This window comes from Anolis sagrei, chromosome 4 (assembly GCF_037176765.1).
Source record: "Anolis sagrei isolate rAnoSag1 chromosome 4, rAnoSag1.mat, whole genome shotgun sequence".
In the NCBI taxonomy this organism is placed as follows: Eukaryota; Metazoa; Chordata; class Lepidosauria; order Squamata; family Dactyloidae; genus Anolis; species Anolis sagrei.
In genome coordinates this window covers 110,249,508-110,271,152 of record NC_090024.1, presented here as the reverse complement: position 1 = coordinate 110,271,152, position 21,645 = coordinate 110,249,508, and the positions used below count along the sequence as shown (strand labels likewise).

General features: G+C 40.2%; 1 protein-coding gene across 1 annotated transcript in view; it reads right to left on the bottom strand.

Moving 5' to 3' along the window:
• Positions 1-21,645, bottom strand: part of LHX9 (LIM homeobox 9) — an 84,561-nt gene that overhangs the window by 61,200 nt on the left and 1,716 nt on the right. Inside the window, 1 exon segment of the mRNA XM_067467568.1 lies at positions 2,171-2,554. Coding sequence (XP_067323669.1) covers positions 2,171-2,344 — 174 coding nt within the window. The 5' untranslated portion in view covers positions 2,345-2,554.

Sequence of the window (21,645 nt, the reverse complement as noted above, 5' to 3'; positions counted from 1 at the left end):
GCCATGGATTGTAAGCCACCCTGAGTCCCCCACTGGGGTGAGAAGGGTGGGGTATAAATGTAGTATAATAATAATAATCAGCTCAATTCTGAAAATATATAATAATAATAATAATAATAATAATCTACAAACAAAGTGGTCGACTTGTGATTTTGTGATACGAGATCAGCTCAATTCTGTTGTATTTTGGCTGTTTCACAAGTCGAACACTTCTCACTTATTATTGTTGTTATTATTATTATTATTATTATTTTACTGATACAAAACCACAGCATGTCACAGCAAACGAGATCTATATGCTGGATTTCGTATCACAAAATCACAAGTCAAACACTTCCCAATTATCATCATCATCATTATTATTATTATTATTATTATTATTATTATTATTATTTATTTTGTGGCCATACATGGCCATATAGCCTGAAGATGGCCATACAGTCTGAAAAACTCATAGTATTTTTGTGTTTCCTTTTTTAAAGCAAGCTCTAACTATACATCAGCTCAATTCCGTTGTGTTTTGACTCTGCTTCACAAGTCAAACACATCCCACTTATTATTATTATTATTATTATTATTATTATTATTTTACTGATACAAAATCACAGTATGTCACAGCAAACGAGGATTTCGTATCACAAAATCACAAGTTGAATACTTGTGTCTTTGTTAGTAGAGTATTATTATTATTATTATTATGTGGCCATACAGCCTGAAGATGGCCATACAGTCTGAAAAACTCACAGTATTTTTGTGTTTCCTTTTTCAAAGCAAGCTCTAACTACACATCAGCTCAATTCCGTTTTGTTTTGACTCTGCTTCACAAGTCGGACACTTCCCTATTATTATTATTATTATTATTATTACTGACACAAACTCACAGTATGTCACAACAAACGAGGATTTAGTATCACAAAATCACAAGTCAAACACTTGTGTCTTTGTTAGTAGATTATTATTATTATGTATTTTGTGGCCATACATGGCCATACAGCCTGAAGATGGCCATACAGTCTGAAAAACTCACAGCAACAAAATACATTATTATTATTATTATAATTATATATATATATATATATATATATATATATATAATTATTATAATATATAATATATAATATAAATATTATTATTATTATTTATTTATTTTGTAGCCGTACATGTCCATACAGCCTGAAGATGGCCATACAGTCTGAAAAACTCACAGCAACAAAATACATTATTATAATATATAATATGTAAGATATATCATTATTATTATTATTATTATTATTATTTTGTGGCCATACAGTATGAAGATGGCCATACAGTCTGAAAAACTCACAGTATTTTTGTGTTTCCCTTTTTAAAGCAAGCTCTAACTACACACCAGCGCAATTCCGTTGTGTTTTGACTCTGCTGCAGTTGTGCTAACGAAAGGTTAAACTTTTTCAAACTAATTTCCTAGCCTAAAACCTTTCACATTTTAGCCTAGACCCAGCCTGAATGTCCAAAGGGGGGAAGCGTTGTTTTCCTATCTTTTGTGTATGATGAGGTTTTAGATGGGAATGGAGACAGGGGCGGCTCATCCATTACGCTAAGTAAGCGGTCGCAGAACACTTTTTTTTTTTGCCAGGGGCGCAAAAAAAAAAAAAAAGAAAGCCGAGGCTCCCCCCCCCCCCCCCCCCCCACTGCTAGGTGATTTTTGGTGCACACGCCAGGGTCTTCAGGCACGCCTCCGGACCCAAAGCGGGCCAGGCAAGGGAGCAAATGCGACAAGTTTAGTTACTCGGATGTATAGTTCACCTACAACCAAAGAACATTCTGAACTCCACCAATGATGGAATTGAACCAAATATGGCACACAGAACTCCCACGACAAACAGAAAATATATATCAATGATTGGTGAGGGGGGGGGGTGCGCCAAAATACTGTTTGCTTAGGGTTGAAAATTACCTCTGATTGGAGACGTTTGGAGAATGTATTGCCGAAGGCTTTCATGGCTGGAATCACTCAGTTCTTGTAGGTTTTTTCGGGCTATATGGCCATGTTCTAGAGAAATGCCTCTAGAACATGGCCATATAGCCCAAAAAACCCACAAGAACTGGACGTTTGGAGAGTTGGACTCCTTCCCTCCCTCTTCTCCCCCCCCCTGCCCCCCATGCCCCTTCCTTCCTCCCTTCCTCTTACCGCTTCCCGTCCGTTGACCTGCCCGGCTTTGGCCAGGCGCGACTCGGTCTTGGAGCGCCGCTCCATCTCCTCCATGATGCCCTGGATGTGGCCCCCGGAGATGCCGTGGAAAAGCATGGCGGGCGGGCGGAACGGACACGCGTTGCCTTCGGCTCGGCACCCCACTATTTCCATAGACGGGCCCCAGAGTCTCCGACGCCGGCTTCACAGCATCCGAAGCGGGGAGAAGGGGGGAGAGGCCCGCAGGGGACCCAAAAGAAGGGGAAAGCAAGGGGAAAAGGAGGAAGGAAGGAAGGAAAAAGGGTGGAGGGGGAGTGGGACGGGGACAGAGAGCAGCGGGGCAGGGCGCGCACCGCGGGCCGTCGACGCGGCCGCCGCTTCCTCCTGATTGAGAGAAAGAGAAGAGAGGGAAGGAAGGAGACGGGGCAGACAAACAGGCAAAGGCAAAGGAAAGGAGGAGATGAATCCTGCTAGAGGACGGCCATACAGCCCCGGGCAGACAAACAGGCAAAGGCAAAGGAAAGGAGCAAAGAAATCCTGCTAGAGGACGGCCATACAGCCCCGGAAACCGCACCACAACACCCCAAAGGCGGGGTGACAAAAAGACAACCACTAAAGGGGTTTCTCTTTGCTCTTTTTCCCCCTTTCTGCCTCAAAAAAAGCCTCTCCCAGCTCTGCCTCTCGGTTTGGGACTGTGGCTCTCCGGCGCTCTGTCCAATTTGTCGAAGGCGAGAGCCAACCCATTTTGGATAATTCAGGAGGAGGAGCTGCCACCCGCCGCTCCCCCCTTCCCTCTCCTTCCCTCCCCCTCCTCTTCTTCTTATACAGACAACAAAGAGCTGTCAAACTCCTCCAAGGCCCCCTCCCTTCCCTCACCTCCCCCCCCCCATGAGTGACAAATCTGCCCGAGGAGGAAGAGGAGGGGGGATCCGAGGAACACCCCCCCCCCCCCAAGAGAGAGGAAGGAAGGAAGGAAAAAGAGGGGAAGAGGAGGCCGGGCTCCCTTCTTTGGTCTCTCCCTCCAGCCCAAGTTCAAGTCCCCCCCCCCTTTTAAAAACTCTTTACAATGGGAAAAGGGGGGGAGAAGACTTGGCTCCTTTGAAGGCAGTTCTCTCCTGATGGGACCAGGAAGGAAGGGAGGAAAGAAAGGAGGGAAAGTGGGGGGAAAGGACGGAAGGAAGAGGGAAGGAGAGAAGGTAAAAAAGGGGAAGAAGGGAGGAGAGAAGAAAGACAGATTGAAGGAGGAAAGGAGAAAAAGGAAAGAGATAAAAGAAGGAAGGAGTGAAGGAAGGTAAAAAAAGTGGGAAGGAAAGAAGGAAGGAATGAAGGAAGGAACGAAGGAAGGAAGGAAAGACGTTCTCTCCTGATGGGACCAGGAAGGAAGGGAGGAAAGAAGGGAAGGAAAGTGGGGGAAAGGACGGAAGGAAGAGGGAAGGAGAGAAGGTAAAAAAGGGGGAAGAAGGGAGGAGGGAAGAAAGACAGGATGATAGAAAGAGGGAGAAAAAGGAAAGAAAGGAGGGATAAAAGAAGGAAGGGGTGAAGGAAGATAAAAAAAGTGGAAAGGAAGGAAGGAGGTAAAAAGTGGGGGGAAGGACGGAAGGAAAAGGGAAGGAGAGAAGGTAAAAAAGGGGGAGAAGGGAGGAGGGAAGAAAGACAGGATGAAGGAGAGAGGGGGGAAAGGAAAGAAGGAAAGAAGGGAGGGATAAAAGAAGGAAGGGGTGAAGTGGAAAAAAAGTGGAAAGGAAGGAAGGAAAGACGGGAGGTAAAAAATGGGGGGAAGGACGGGAGGAAAAGGGAAGGAAAGAAGGTAAAAAAGGAGGAAGAAAGAAGGAGGAAAGAAAGACAGATGAAGGAGGGAGGGAGAAAAAGAAAAGAAGGGTGGGATAAAAGAAGGAAGGAGTGAAGGAAGATAAAAACGTGGAAAGGAAGGAAGGAGGTAAAAAGTGGGGGGGAAGGACGGAAGGAAGAGGGAAGGAGAGAAGGTAAAAAAGGGGGGAAGGAGGAGGGAAGAAAGACAGGATGAAGGAGGAAAGGAGAAAAAGGAATGGGAGAAAAGAAGGAAGGAGTGAAGGAAGATTAAAAGTGGAAAGGAAGGAAGGAAAGACGGGAGGGAGGTAAAAAGTCGGGGGAAGGACGGAAGATAAGAAAGAAGGAAGGTGAAAAGGGGGAGGAAGGGAGGAGAGAAGGAAGATAGGATTAAGGAAAGGATAGAGGAAAGGAAAAGGAATGAAGGGAGGAATAAAGGAAAGAAGGAAGGGGTGAAGGAAGATAAAAAATTGGAAAGGAAGGAAGGAAAGACGGGAAGGAGGAAAGAAGGAAGAAAAGAACGAATGAAGGAAAAAGGGAGGAAAGGAGGGAGCGATAACGGTGGGACAGGAGGAAGGTATTTTAAAAAGAAAGGAGGGAAGAAAAAAAGGGGAGGAAAAAGGAGGGAAAGGAGGGAGGGAGGAAGGAAGAGGAAGGAAAGAAGAAAAGAAAGAAGGGAATGATAAAGGAAGGGGTGAATGAAGGTAAAAAATGGAAAGGAAGGAGGGATGGGATGGAGAGAGGAAGGGATGAAAAAAAGGAGGACAGAAGGAAGGGATGAAGGTGGATGAAAGAAGGGAGAGATAAAGAAGGGGAAAAGTGGGACCGAAGGACAGGAGGAAGGTATCAAAAAGGAGGGAAGGTAAAAAGAAGGGAGGAACGAAAGAAGAAGGAAGGAAGGGATGAAGGAAGGTAAAAAGTGGGAGAAAGGACGAATGGGAGAAAATTATAAAAGGAGGGTGAGGAGGCAAAAAGATTGAGGAAGGGAGGAAGATAGGATGAAGGAAAAAAAGAAAGGGTGAAAGAGGGAGGGATAAAAAAAGGTAAAAAGTGGGAAGGAAGGTATTTAAAAAAGAAGGAAAGTAAAAAAGAGATGAAGGTAAAAAGTGGGAGAAAGGAGGGAATGTAAAAAGGGGAAGGAAAAAGCAGGGGCAGGAGGAAGAGATGAAGGAAGGCAGTGAGGAAGGAAGGGGGAGTAAGGAAAGAAAGGAGGAAAGAAGATCGAAAGAAGGAAGGGAAGGAGGAGGAAAGGGGGAGGGAGGAAAGAAGGACAGAAAAGAGGGATAAAAGAAAGGGATGAAGGAAGGAGGGACGGGATGGAGGGAGGGATGAAAGAAGGAAAGGATGAATGAAGGATGGAGGAAAGAAGGACGGAAGAAGGGAGGAAGGAAGGGGGAAAGTAGGAAGGAAAAACTAAGAAAAAATGAAGGGAGGGAGAAGGGCCGAGGAAGAAGGGACAAAGTGAGGGAAACTACTGATCCCTTGCTGACCAAGGTGGCCTTTTATTTGGGGAGGGGATTGTGCTCCGAGCTTCTTGAGGGGGGGGGGGGGGAGCAAGTCAGTTTTCCTGACCGAAGAATGCACTCCTCTGGGTTGTTGTAGATTTTTTTCGGGCTATATGGCCATGGTGTGGAAGCATTCTCTCCTGACGTTTCGCCTGCATCTATGGCAAGCATCCTCAGAGGTAGTAAGGTCTGTTGGAACTAAGCAAAAGGGTTTATATATCTGTGGAATGACCAGGGTGGGACAAAGGACTTTTGTCTGCTGGAGCTAGGGGTGAATAGCTCAACTGACCACCTTGTCTGCTGGAGCTAGGTGTGAATGTTTCAACTGACCATACAATGGCCTGACTGTGCCTGGGGCAAACTTTTGTTGAGAGGTGATTAGATGTCCTTGTTTGCTCCCTCTCTGTTGTTGTGCTGTTGCAATTTTAGAATTTTTTAATACTGGTAGCCAGATTTTGTTCATTTTCATGGCTTCCTCCTTTCTTTGTGGTCTTTTGGCAGGTGGCTGAGGAGGAAACCGGCTCAAGACATTCTGGAGTAGCCCATAATAATCCCACCCCTTCTTCCCCTTGGAAGGAAAAAGGAAGGGCGAGATAGATGGATGAAATCCTTGAAATGACTGTCTTGAACCCGCCGTTTTCCACCGAGCGGCTCAAGGCAATGGAGTGAAATAAGCCGAGCTGCGCATTCATCAAACAAGAGACGCGGTTGCCTTGTTTCAACAGCAGGGCTGCCTATTTACTGTAAGTAATGCAATTAAGAGACAAGAGATCTTGGGGCGGAAACTGGGGTCGCAGGAAACAGACCCAGGAACCGCAGGAGGGGGAAAGAATCGGTTCCGGCAGAAAGGACCGAATTCGTTCTTGATCTGGCCTCTCTCTCGCCCAGTGCGTCTCATCCTTGGAGACACAGGTCGCTCCGGCAAGGATTGTTAAGGTGTGCTTTCTCTGCTCTTTCCCAGCTCAAGCTTTCTTGCATTGGCTACTCTGGACAGATTGTGGCAACCTGGCATCGAGGTGGAGGGAAAAGTGGATTCTGGGGGCGAGAGAAGCCCATTTGAGCTGAAGGAGCCTTCTCTTCCTCTTCCACCTCCACCTTCCCTTCTTCTTTTTCCCCTCCTCCCCTTCCCTCCTCCTCTTCTTCCTCCCCTCCTTGCTTCCTTTTCTTCTTTCTTCTCCTCTCCCTTCTGTCCTTCTCCCTCCTCTTCCTCTTCTTTCTCCTTACTTCCTCCTATTTCTCCTTCTTTTCTTCCTCATCCTCATTCAGTCATCCTCCTCCTCTCCTTCCCCTCTTCTTTCTCTTCCCCTCCTCTTCCTCCCCTTCTTCATTCACTCCCCTCTTCCTTCTCGTCGTCCTCCCCTCCTCCTCCCCCTTCCTCCTCATTCAGTCTTCCTCCTCCTCCTCCTCCTCCTCCTCTCCTTCTCCTCTTCTTTCTCTTCCCCCTCTTCCTCACTTTCTTCTTTCACTCCCGCCTTCCTTCTCATAGTCCTTCCCTCCTCCGTCTCCCCTTCTCTTTCTCCTCCTTTTCTTCCTCATCCTCATCCCAATTCCCTCTTGTTCCTCCTCCTCTTTCTCCTCTTCCTCCTCCTCCTCCTCCTCCTCCTCCTCCTCCTCCTCCTCTCCTTTTCCTCTTCTTTCTCTTCCCCTCCTCTTTCTCCCCTTCTTCGTTCACTCCCCTCTTCCTTCTCGTCGTCCTCCCCTCCTCCTCTTTCTCCTTTTTTTCTTCCTCATTCTCATTCAGTTTTCTTCTTCCTCCTCCTCTTCCTCCTCTCCTTCTCCTCTTCTTTCTCTTCCCCCTCTTCCTCCCCTTCTTCTTTCACTTGCGTCTTCCTTCTCCTAGTCCTTCCCTCCTCCTTCTCCCCTTCCTCCTCTTTCTCCTCCTTTCCTTCCTCATCCCGATTCCCTCTTGTCCCTCGTCCTCCGCCTTCCCTTTTCCTCTTCTTTCTCTTTCCCTCCTCTTCCTCCCCTTCTTCTTCCATTCCCCTCTTCCTTCTCGTAGTCCTCACCTCCTCTTCCCCCTTCCTCCTCTTTCTCATTTTTTTCTTCCTCATCCTCATTCAGTCTTCCTCTTCTTCTTCCTCCTCCTCTCCTTCTCCTCTTCTTTCTCTTCTCCCTCTTCCTCCCCTTCTTCATTCACTCCCCTCTTCCTTCTCGCCGTCCTCACCTCCTCCTCCCCCTTCCTCATCTTTCTCCTCCTTTTCTTCCTCATCCTCATCCCGATTCCCTCCTCCTCCTCCTCTCCTTCCCCTCTTCTTTCTCTTCCCCCTCTTCCTCCCCTTCTTCTTTCACTCCCATCTCCCTTCCCGCAGTCCTTCCCTCCTCCTTCTCCCCTTCCTCATCTTTCTCCTCCTTTTCATTCTCATCTTCATCCCGATTCCCTCTTGCTCCTTCTCTTCTTCCTCCTCCTCCTCTCCTTTTCCTCTTCTTTCTCTTCCCATCCTCTTCCTCCCCTTCTTCTTCCATTCCCCTCTTCCTTCTCGTCGTCCTCCCCTCCTCCCCCTTCCTCCTCTTACTTCTCCTTTTCTTCCTCATCCCCATCCCCTCTTCTTCTCTTCTTCCTCTTCCCCCTTCCTCCTTTGCTTCCCCATCCCCATTCCCTCTTCCTCCTCCTTTTCTTCCTCTTCTTCGTCCTTCCAATTCCCCCTCCTCTTCTTCTTCCCTCTTCCTCCTCCCTCACTCTCCCTTCCCTCCCTCTGCGCTGCCCCAACCCCATGACGGTGGGGGGCCTTCAATAAGTGGATCTGGGAGGTCTTCTCAATCGAGTCTCCTTCTTCCTGTCCTAGGTGCCAACAGCAGAGGAAGGAACTAAGACAGCAGAAGGCAACTGCATTAAAGGATAGATGACTCTCCATAGGTGACTCTCCTGCCTTCAAAGCCTTCTCCATAATGTGGTGGCATCCCATTCCTTCAAAAGGAGAGAGGTGATGTTACACCTGACAGATGAATGAGACAACTTCCCAACATGCTTTGCCTTTCAGAGGGACTACTTTGCAGGTTCCAGATTCAATCCAGATTACAGAAAGAGCTAAAATGGGAGATTCAAATCAGAAAAATCTGGTTGAGATGGAAGCAATGAGAGATCAGTTCATCCTGATCTTAGTAAAAATTAAGAAGTGAGGACAGAACTGAAAGAAGTGGGGCAACCATTGACCCAGATGAATCCAGAAGATGAAGATGAAGATCATGGTGATGGACATGACGATGATGGTGCATCAAGTGAGAAGAACAGCAAGGTTGAGGGACAATTTTGGAGAAACATCTAGTAGCCTTGTGTTTACACCAGTGGAAGCAAGAGAAGGGGAAACTAAACTTGGGATTTGGTGGCATAAAGGAAGGAACAGAAGAAGATATATATAGTTGGCACTTTGGAGAGTTTCATAGGAGGGGAGGAGGACCTGGAGGAGGACTTGGATCAAGTGTATGGAGATAGAGTTTCACACTTTTCAGAGAGACAATATGTACCAGACTCAGTGAGGAAGGCCAAGGAGTTTTGCAGAAGAACAGATCTGAACTAGATGCAAGAAGAGAGGAGGATGCAACATGAGAGAAGGGAAGGGAAGGGAAGAAGGCTTGTAATTTTTGACTGGGAAGGAAGGGCAAGGTTGTATCTGAATGTCTTCAACCTAAAGAAAGAGAGGTCACTGCAAGAGGGGAATGGTAGCATGAGGGACAATTATGTCCAAAAGTGTATATGTTTATGTACACATATATGAATAGATTTGGGGAGAGGAGGAGGAGGGAGGGGACGCCATCATACCAATGTATTGTATTTGATCCGGATTAAGAATGTAATTTCTGCAATATGATTGTCAAAATAAAAACCTTTGAGATCCAGAGATAAAATCTAAGCAAGGACCCTGGGAAAGATTAGAAAGAGGATGAGGAAAAGTCGGGATAGGGAAATGTCAGCTGCTTGCAAGTCCCTGATGCTTAGGCACCATCTGAATTCAGTGAATCTTAAGGGAAAGGAGGAGGAAGAAGAAGTGGAGAAGGAGGAAGAAGAAGTAGAAGAAGAAGAGGAGGGGAAAGAAGAAGAAGTGGAGGAGGAGGAAGAGGAGGAGGAGGAAAGAGCAGGAGGAGGAGGAGGAGGAAGTAGAAGAGGAGGAGGAAGAAGAAGAGGAGGAAGAAGAAAAGGAGGAGGAGGAAGAAGAAGAAGAAGAAGAAGTAGAAGAAGAGGAGGAGGAGGAAGAAGAAGAAGAAGTAGAAGAAGAGGAGGAAGAGAAGGAAGTAGTAGTAGAAGAAGAGGAGGAGAAGGAAGTAGAAGAAGAGGAGGAGGAGGAGGAAGAAGAAGTAGAAGAAGAGGAGGAGGAGAAGGAAGTAGTAGAAGAAGAAGAAGAGGAGGAGGAGGAGGAGGAAGAAGTAGAAGAAGAGGAGGAGGAGGAGGAAGAAGAAGAAGAGGAGGAGGAAGAAGTAGTAGAAGAAGAAGAGGAGGAGGAAGAAGTAGAAGAAGAAGAGGAGGAGAAGGAAGTAGTAGAAGAAGAAGAGGAGGAGGAGGAAGAAGAAGTAGAAGAGGAGGAGGAGGAGGAGGAGGAGGGAGTTACTCTTCCTCCTCCTCTTCCTCTTCTTCTTCTTCCTCCTCCTCTTCTTCTGGGGCTAAGACAACAGGAGTCTAAATAAGATGATGAGAAGGAGGAGGACCAGGAGGAAGGAGGTGTTGGAGACTGATGTCCAAATCTTGTGTGTTATTGTTGTCTTTGTTAGTGCAAAGCATCCCTACTAGACTGGAGCTACACTGCCATGCAATGCAGATTAACCATAGTGAACTGGATTATATGGCAGCCTAGACTCACATAATCCAGCTCAAAGCAGCTGCATTCTGAAACAGTCAGTCCTCGAGTTACAAACATCCGACTTACAAATGACTCTTAGTTAAGAATGGGGCTAAGACAACAGGAAGTGAGATAAATCTATCCCTGGGAAAGGAAACTCATTTCTGAAAGAGTTATCATGGGGGAAAGGTGTCTGAACTGGAGCTTTATCACCAATCCTTATGGAGACAACAAACAATCTAATTATATTGCAGGAAAAGAAAGTGAGGGGAAATCTTCTGAACAGAGGCACAGTCAGCAAAACAAAAACCTTTCCCTATACCATCTAAAGCTAATATTTTTGTGTGTGTGTATGTATGTATATGTGTGTGTATGAATCTCTCTCTATATCTATCTATCTATCTATCTATCTATCTATCTATCTATCTATAGTTTTTGTGTGTATATGTGTGTATGAATCTCTCTCTCTCTCTCTCTCTCTCTCTATATATATATATATTATATATACAGTTTCATATATATACAGTTTCATATATATACAGTTTAAAGTGTATCTCTGGCCATATATATACATAGAGAGAGAGAGAGTTATAGCTGGAGATATAGCTAGAAGATACACTTTGAAAAGTCCCTGTTCCCACTTACAAACAAATTCAACTTAAGAATCCTACAGAACCTATCTTGTTTGTAACTTTGGGATTGCTTGGACATGGCAGTGTCTATCCAGCCCAGCTCATCTCAAGCCACCAAAGAGTGGAGATTTCCACCTCTTCCTGTCCCTGCTAAGGACCAGAAGCATATTTGTAGCCATTGCATGAATTGTTATTGCACTATCCTGAGAAATGCTGGGATTGTTAGTTTCCTAGATGGACTTCTCTGCACTAAAACTCTCTGAGAATGTGGGTTTCCTGGCCACAAATATTCCCAAATTTGGGGGGCTAGGACAGGCAAAGGGGGTTGGAAACCTTGGCATTATTGGCATTGGGTTGTTGTAGGTTTTTCAGGCTATATGGCCATGTTCTGGAAGCATTCTCTCCTGACGTTTCACCTGCATCTATGGCAAACATCCTCACAACCTCTGAGGATGCTTGCCATAGATGCAGGCGAAACGTCAGGAGAGAATGCTTCTAGAACTTGGCCATATCGCCCGAAAAACCTACAACAACCCAGTGATTCCAGCCATGAAAGACTTCGACAATTATTGGTATTTTTTCCTAGCCCTTTTTTGACCTGCACCCAAGCTTTGCCCACCCTTCAGGGATAGGAAACTGGGGTAAAAAAATAGAATAGAGTAGAACATAATATAATAGAAAATAATAAAATAATAAAATAAAAATGTAATAATAATATAATAAATAAAAATAAGATAAGATAAGATATAAAAATAAAACGAAATATAATAATAATAATAATAATAATAAATAAAATATAAAATAAATTAATAAATAATATTAAAATAAAATATAATAATAATATAATAAATAAAAATGAAAATAAGATAAGATAAAATATAAAAAATAAAACAAAATATAATATAATATAATTATTATTCATAAATAAAATATAAAATAAAATAAAAATATTAAATAAAAATAAAAAATGTAATAATAATATAAAAAATAAAAATAATATAAAATATAAAAACAAAATAAAATATAATAATAATAATAATTAACATATAAAATAAAATAATAAATAATATTAAAGTAAGAATGTAATAATCATATAATAATAAAAAGTAAAGGTAAAGCTAAAGGTTTGCCCCTGACATTAAGTCAAGTCTTGTCAGACACCTCCAAGGTCATGACTGCATGGAGCGCTGTTACCTTCACGCCGGAGCGGTACCTATTGATCTACTCACATTTGCATGTTTTTTTTAATATAAATAAAATAAAATATAAATATAAAAAGGTAAAGGTTTTCCCCTGGCATTAAGTCCAGTCGTGACCGACTCTGGAGGTTGGTGCTCATCTCCATCTCTAAGCCAAAGAGCCTGCGTTGTCCGTAGACAACTCTAAGGTCATGTGGTCAGCATGACTGCATGGAGCGCTGTTACCTTCCCGCTGGGGCGGTACCTGTTGATCTACTCACATTTGCATGTTTTAATATAAATAAAAAAAATATAAATAAAATAATATAAAATATAAAATAGAACAATAAATAATATGAATCAATAATAATTAAAAATAATATAAAATATAATATAAAATAATCTATATAAATAAAATGTAAGGTTCGTTTGTGGGATTGACAGAACTCAAAAACCACTGGACGAATTGACACCAAATTTTGACACCAAGGCACCTAACAACCCAATGTATGTCCTTCACTAAAAAAAATTGATTTTGTCATTTGGGAGTTGTAGTTGCTGGGATTTATAGTTCACCTACAATCAAAGAGCATTCCGAACCCCACCAACGATGGAATTGAACCAAACTTGGCACACAGTTCTCCCATGACCAACAGAAAATGCTGGAAGGGTTTGGTGGGCAGTGTCCTTTGGTTTTGGAGTTGTAGTTCACCTACATCCAGAGAGTGCTGTGGACTCAAACAATGATGGATCTGGACCAAAGTCAAAACGAATACTCAATATGCCCGAATGTGGAGTTTGGGGAAAACAGAATCTTGACATTTGGGAGTTGTAGTTGCTGGGATTTATAGTTCACCTACAATCACAGAGCATTCTGAACCCCACCAACGATAGAACTGGGCCAAACCTCCCATACAGAACCCCCATGTGGGCCACAGCAACGCGTGGCAGGGGACGGCTAGTAAATAATATAAAATATAAAATAATATAAAATATAAAATATAAAATAAATAATATGAAATAATAATATAAAATAAAAATATATAATATGAAATAAATAATATGAAATAATAATAATATAAAATATAAAATATAAAATACAAAATACAAACTATAAAATAAATAATATGAAATAATAATAATATAAAATATAAAATACAAAATATAAAATATAAAATATAAAATAAATAATATGAAATAATAATAAAAAATAAAAATATATAATATGAAATAAATAATATGAAATAAATATAATAATAATAATAATAATATAAAATATAAAATATAAAATACAAACTATAAAATAAATAATATGAAATAAATAATATGAAATAATAAATAATATAAATATAAAATATAAAATAAATAATATGAAATAAATAATATGAAATAAATATAATAAAAATATAAAATACAAAATACAAAATACAAAATACAAAATACAAAATACAAAATACAAAATACAAACTATAAAATATAAAATATAAAATACAAAATACAAAATATAAAATAAATAATATGAAATAAAATAATATGAAATAATAATAAAAATATAAAATATAAAGTAAAATAATATAATATAAGAAAAGAAAGACTCTCAGTGTCTGGAGAAAAGAGGATGGTCAACCACAAAGCCTGGGGCTCAAATGAACCCCTTTAAAGGAGCCAGATCCTCCTTCCATCCCTTTCCTGAAGCGTTTGGAGCAGCTGTGACCCAGAAGGGAAAGAAAGAGAGGGAGAAAAGGGAGCGAATGAGGAAGGGAGAAGGAGAGCTGAAGCGCCAGTTCTGAGCACTCCTCGCCTAAGCCTTTTCGCTCGCGGATGAGCCGGAGTTTGGCAAGCCGGAGGGCGACTTTTCCACCCAGATTTGAGGGGTCTCAAGACGGGGCAGTGGGTTCCTCGAGTTAATCCCCTCTAAGCGGCGATTTCCCTCGGCTGATCTGGCGACCAAGCCTATTACAGCGTGAAGGGGGCTTCCTTTCGTCTGGGGACAAAGTGTATCCACGTGCGGATTAGGAGCCGACAAGAGAAAAAGAGAAATAATTAGCCAGGAAGGAGGAGAAGGGGGGGGGGAGCTCATTATTTGGCTTCTCCTCTTCATTGGGGGCTCTTCATTGAGCTTTTGGAAGGGGGGGGGGGTCTGTTTGAGCTGTTTGAGGCTTCCCTATCTTTATTAAAGGCAAAGAGGTAGTAAAAGGTGGAGAATTCAGGAGGAAAGTTGTGGTTTTTAGCATGGATGTAAACACTGGCTGCTATTGAAGCCTGGGATGTGTAGTTTGGTGAGGCACCAACTCCCAAGATCCTACACATAGCATTGAGTCAAGGCATTGTTGTCAAACTGCATTGTTCCACACGTTGATGAAGTTATTTCAACTTGGAGGTTGAGTTCCTCCAAGGCTTAGATTTCTACATTCGGGTTCTTGCCTTTAAGACTTCAGCTTGCCAAAAGCAACAACAAAAACTCCTCCATATTATTATCAGGAATAGTACTCCATAGACCTCACTACCTCTGAGGATGCTTGCCATAGATGCAGGCGAAACGTCAGGAGAGAATGCTTCTAGACCATGGCCATACAGCCCGAAAAAACCTACAACAACCCAATAGTACTCCATATTATTATCAGTAATAGTACTCCACAGACCTCACTACTTCTGAGGATGTTTGCCATAGATGCAGGCGAAACGTCAGGAGAGAATGCCTCTAGAGCATGGCCATATAGCCCGAAAAAAACTACAACAACCCAATAGTACTCCATATTATTATCAGGAATAGTACTACTAGTTCTAATCAGTAATAGTACTAATAGTATTTGAAGTATGGATCAGTAATAGTACTAATATTATTAATAATATTAATATTAATAATAATATTAATATTGTCGAAGGCTTTCATGGCCTTCATGGGCTCACTACCTCTGAGGATGCTTGCCATAGATGCAGGCGAAACGTCAGGAGAGAAATGCCTCTAGACCATGGCCATACAGCCCGGAAAAAAACTACAACAACCCAATAGTACTCCATATTATTATCAGTAATAGCACTCCATAGACCTCACTACCTCTGAGGATGCTTGCCATAGATGCAGGCGAAACGTCAGGAGAGAATGCCTCTACACACCATGGCCATACAGCCCGAAAAAACCTACAACAACTCAATAGTACTCCATATTATTATCAGTAATAGTTGAGTCAAGGCATTGTTGTCAAACAGCATTGATGAAGTTATTTCAACTTGGAGGTTGAGTTCCTCCAAGGCTTAGATTTCTCCATTTGGGTCCTTGCCTTTAAGTGCAGCTTGCCAACAACAACAACAACCAAAACTCCTCCATATTATTATCAGGAATAGTACTCCACAGACCTCACTACTTCTGAGGATGCTTGCCATAGATGCAGGCGAAACGTCAGGAGAGAATGCCTCTCTAGACCATGGCCATATAGCCCGAAAAAAACTACAACCCCAATAGTACTCCATATTATTATCAGAAATAGTACTAATAGTACTGATAATAATTACTAATAATCGTAATTATTATCGGTAATAGTACTAATAGTATTTGAAGTATGGATCAGTAATAGTACTAATATTATTAATAATATTAATAATAATAATAATAATATTAATATTGTCGAAGGCTTTCATGGCCTTCATGGGCTCAACTACCTCTGAGGATGCTTGCCATAGATGCAGGCGAAACGTCAGGAGAGAATGCTTCTAGACCATGGCCATATAGCCCGAAAAAACCTACAACAACCCAATAGTACTCCATATTATTATCAAGAATAGTACTAATAGTACTGATAATAATTAGTAATAATCGTAATTATTATCAGTAATTAGTACTAATAGTACTAATAATCAGTAATAGTACTAATATTAGTACTAATAGTACTAATAGTATTTGAAGTATGGATCAGTAATAGTACTAATACTATTAATAATAGTATTATTATGGCCTTCATGGGCTCAGGATCTGAGGATGCTTGCCATAGATGCAGGCGAAACGTCAGGAGAGAATGCCTCTAGAGCATGGCCATACAGCCCGAAAAAACCTACAACAACCCAATAGTACTCCATATTATTATCAGTAATAGTACTAATAGTACTGATAATAATTACTAGTAATAGTAATTATCCTCAGTAATTAGTACTAATAGTACTAATCAGTAATAGTACTAATATTAGTAATTAGTACTAATAGTACTAATAGTATTTGAAGTATGGATCAGTAATAGTACTAATTTATTAATAATATTAATAATAATAATATTAATATTGTCAAAGGCTTCCATGGCCTTCATGGCCTCACTACCTCTTCACTTCAGTTCACTTCACTTCACTTTATTTCTTAATTAGTCACTCTCCACCAAGGTGCTCTGAGGATGCTTGCCATAGATGCAGGCGAAACGTCAGGAGAGAATGCCTCTAGACCATGGCCATATCCCCCGAAAATGGGGGTGGCGAGGAGCTCTGGCGTGGACTGGTCCATGAAGTCACGAAGAGTCGAAGAGTCGGAAACGACTGAACAAATGAACAACAACTATTACTGATAATAATATGGAAGGAGCTGGGGTGGTGATGGCGGACAGGGAGCTCTGGCCTGGGCTGGTCCATGAGGTCACGAAGAGTCGGAAATGACTGGAACAACAACATACACACACATACACCCACAAAATAGATATACATAGACTGGGCCAAAGCAACGCCTGGCAGGGGACATCTAGTTATTAATAATAATATTATTAATACTAGCTGTCCCCTGTCAGGCGTTGCTTTGGCCCAGTCATGTATATGTGCTTTGTGGGTGTATATGTGTGGGTGTACACATATACATAAACTTGGCCAAAGCAACGCTGGAAGGGGACAGCTAGTTATTAATAATAATAATATCAATAATAATAATAATAATAATAATAATAATAATAATAATAATAATAACTAGCTGTCCCCTGCCAGGCGTTGCTTTGGCCCAGTCTATCTATATGTGCTTTATGGGTGTATATGTGTGGGTGTACACATATACATAAACTTGGCCAAAGCAACGCCTGACAGGGGACAGCTAGTTATTAATAATATTGTTATTAATATTATTATCATTAATAATAACTAGCTGTCCCTTGTCAGGCGTTGCTTTGGCCAAGTCTATGTATATGTGTTTTTTTATATGTTGTTGTTCCAGTCCTTTCCGACTCTTCCAGTCGTTTCAGACTCATGGAGCAGCCCACGCCAGAGCTCCCTGTCGGCCGTCACCACCCCAGCTCCTTCCATATTATATCAGTAATTGTTGTTGTTGTTGTTCATTCCTTCAGTCGTTTCCGACCGTGACTTCATGGACCAGTCCACGCCAGAGCTCCCTGTCGGACCGTCACCACCCCCAGCTCCTTCAAGGTCAATCCATTCCCTTCAAGGATGCCATCCATCCATCTCGCCCTTGTTTGGCCCTTCTTCCTTTTTCCTTCTATTTTCCCCAGCATAATTGTCTTCTCTAAACTTTCCTGTCTTCTCAATTGTGTCAGTAATTAATAATAATAATAATAATAATAATAATAATAGTAACCCTGGATCTATACTGCCATATAATGCATTATAAGGAGTCCTGGTAAGGGTGAGATTTTCTTCTCATGATGTGGCCAAAGAACTTTATCTTTGCCTCTACTATCCTTCCCTCCAATGAGCAGTGTGTATATTTGTGTATATATGTGTGTTTGGGCGTCTATATATGTGTGTGTGGTTTTGCCCATGCATTGTTATATATATATATATATATATGTGTGTGTGTGTGTGTGTGTTTTGGCTTTTTAAGTCTCTTCTGCTGTGTTTTTCAAGGTTTTTTATGAGTGATGGTTACTCATTGGTCTGATTGGGGTGTAGTGTCCAAATTTGTGTCAGCTCATCCAGTGGTTTTTGAGTTCTGTTCATCCCACAAACGAACATTGCATTTTTATTTATATATAAAAATATTAAAAATATTTTTATTTATAAAAAATATTATTTTATTTATTATAAATAATTATATGTATTATAAGTTATAATTTATTATAATAATAATAACAAAACATTTTCATATTATTATTAATAATAATAATAATAATTAATATTAATTATTCATAATAATAATAATTTTATCATTTTAAATGATATGCCTTTTGAGGCATAGGCGAGAAGAATAGACTCCAAATGTCCCGATTGCAAAGAAAGTCCCCTGAGCTCCTGCCACTCAATTCAGAATCCCTCCAAAGCTATCCCTTCTCTTGCTTTCCTCGGGCCGCTTGGATCCTTGGGCGACCACAGGAAAAAAAGGGGGGAGCCCTCCAAACCTCTTTTCCTTTAGTTTCTCCTCCTTCTCCTCCTTTGTTTCTCCCCTTTGGCAAGGATATAGGCTCTAAATTGAGAGCAAAGCGCCAGGCGCGCGTCTCCTGTCCACACCATTCCTCGTCTTTCCTCTCTTTCTTTCTCTCTTGAAAAGAAAAGAGCAAAAGGAGGGGGTCAGTCCAGGGACAAGAAAACCGGCCACGCTTGATGCCCTGCTATTCCTGTTGGTGATGCTTCTCCTCGTGGGGGGGGACTTTCAAAAACAGGGGAAAGGGTTCACACAAAATACATCCCCGGTAATAAAGGGAATGGGTTTGGGAAGAAGTCAGGAAAGAGAGAGGAAAGCGGGCAGTTTCCACTAGATATATATTTATATATCTATGTCTATATCCCCACAATAATATCTCTACCTCTACCTCTACCCTCTACCTCTATCCCTATCCAATCTATATCTATTTCTAGTCTATATCCATATCCATATCTAATATGGGATGGGATGGAGAAGAAGTCAGGAAAGAGAGAGGAAAGCGGGCAGTTTCCTCAGATATATCTATATATATCTATGTCTATACCCCCACAATAATATCTCTACCTCTACCTCTACCTATACCTATACCTCTATCTCTTCTCTACCTCTACCCAATCTATGTCTATTTCTAATCTATATCCATATCTAATCTATATCTATCTCTAATTTCTATCTATATCCATACCCATATCTAATTTATATCTATTTCTAACCTATCTAACCCAACAATATCTCTACCTCTACCTCTATCTATATTTTACCTCTACCTCTGCTTCTATCCCTATCCAATCTATATCTATTTCTAATCCATATCCATATTCATATCTAATATGGGATGGGATGGGGAAGAAGTCAGGAAAGAGAGAGGAAAGCGGACAGTTTCCACCAGATATATCTGTATATATATGTCTATATCCCCACAATAATATCTCTACCTCTACCTCTACCTCTACCTCTACCTCTACCTCTACCTCTATCTCTATCCCTATCCCTATCCAATCTATATCTATTTCTAATCTATATCCATATCCATATCTAATCTATCTCTATCTCTAATTTCTATCTATATCCATACCCATATCTAATTTATATCTATTTCTAACCTATTCCCCTATATCTCTACCTCTATCTATATCTTTACCTCTACCTCTGCTTCTATCCCTATCCAATCTATATCTATTTCTAGTTTTATATCCATATCTAATCTAGATCTATATCCATATCCACATCTAATCTATATCTATCTCTAATCTCTCTCTATCTATATCCATATCTAATTTATATCTAAATCTAATCTATTCCCCAACAATATCTTTACCTCTATCTCTATCCCTATCCAATTTATATCTATTTCTAATCTATATCCATATCCATATCCATTCTATATCTATCTCCATATCCATACCTAATCTATATCTATCTCTAATCTCTATATTCATATCCATATCTAATTTATATCTATTTCTAACCTATTCCCCAACAATATCTCTACCTCTACCTATATCTATATCTTTACCTCTACCTCTATCCCTATCCAATCTATATCTATTTCTAATCTATATCCATATTCATATCTAATCTCTACTCTATCTATATCTTTACTTCTACCTCTATCCCTATCCAATCTATATCTATTTCTAATCTATATCCATATCCATATCCATATCTATATCTATCTCTAATTTCTGTCTATATCCTCATCCATATCTAATTTATATCTATTTCTAACCTATTCCCCCAACGAAATCTCTACCTCTACGTTACCTCTACCTCTATCCCTATCCAATCTATTTCTAATCTATAACCATATCCACATCCATATATAATATATATCTCTACCTCTGTCTATATCTTTACCTCTACCTCTACCCAACCTATATCTATTTCTAATCTATATCCATATCTAATCTATATCTATATCCATATCCACATCTAATTTATATCTAATCTATATCTATCTCTAATCTCTATCTATATCCATATCCATATCCAATTTATATCTATTTCTAATCTATATCCATATCCATATCTATATCTATTTCTAATCTATATCCATATCCATATCTAATCTATAACTATTTCTGATCTATATCCATATCCACATCTAATCTATATCTAGTTCTAATCTATATCCATATATAAACTATATCTGTTTCTAATCTATATCCATATCCATATGTAATCTATATCTATTTCTAATCTATATCTATATCCATATCTATTTCTAATCTACAGCCATATCTAATCTATATCTATTTCTAATCTATATCTTTTTCTATATATCTTAAGGAAAAGTATCAGGAGGAGGAATTGGGGGGGGGGGGGGGGAGGGGATATCTCTTCCAGACATTCAGGCAGAGTTGAGGCGAAATTCTCACCAAAAGCCTCTTTCCCCACCCCTTTCTACCTCGCTCTCTCTCTAAGGATTGTATCCTTAAATTACAAGCAAGAGAGGTTCTGTAGGTTTGTTCGTAAGTTGAATGTGTGTGTGTGTAAATTGGAACAGGGACAAAAGCCAATATATATTATAATATAATATAATATAATATAATATAATATAATATAATATAATATAATATAGCTTTGGAAAGCATAGAGAAGGATTGACACCACTTCGGATGTTTGTTTTAATAGCTGTACCTCTGTTCAGAAGATAATATAATATAATATAATATAATATAATATATATATAATAATAATATATAATATAATATAATATAATATAATATAATAGCCTTGGATAGCATAGGGAAGGGTTGGACACCCCCCGTGGTGTTTGTTTTGATAGCAGAGCTCCTGTTCAGAGATATGGTATAAATATAATATAATAAATATATATAATATAATATAATATAATATAATATAATATAATATAATATAATATAATATAATATAATATAATAGCGTTGATAGCATGGAGAAGAGTTGACACCCCCTGTTTTGATATCTGCACCCCTGTTCAGAAGATATACTAATATTATATTATATTAGCTTTGCATAGCATAGGGAAGGGTGGACACCCCCTGTGGTGTTTGTTTTGATAGCAGAGCCCCTGTCCAAAAGATATATTATATTGTATATTTATTATCAATATATGTATATACAATATATTATATTGTATATATTATATTAATTATATATTATATTATATTATATTATATTATATTATATTATATTATATTATATTATATTTTATATTATATTACATGGCGCTCCATGCAGTCATGCCGGCCACATGAACTTGGAGA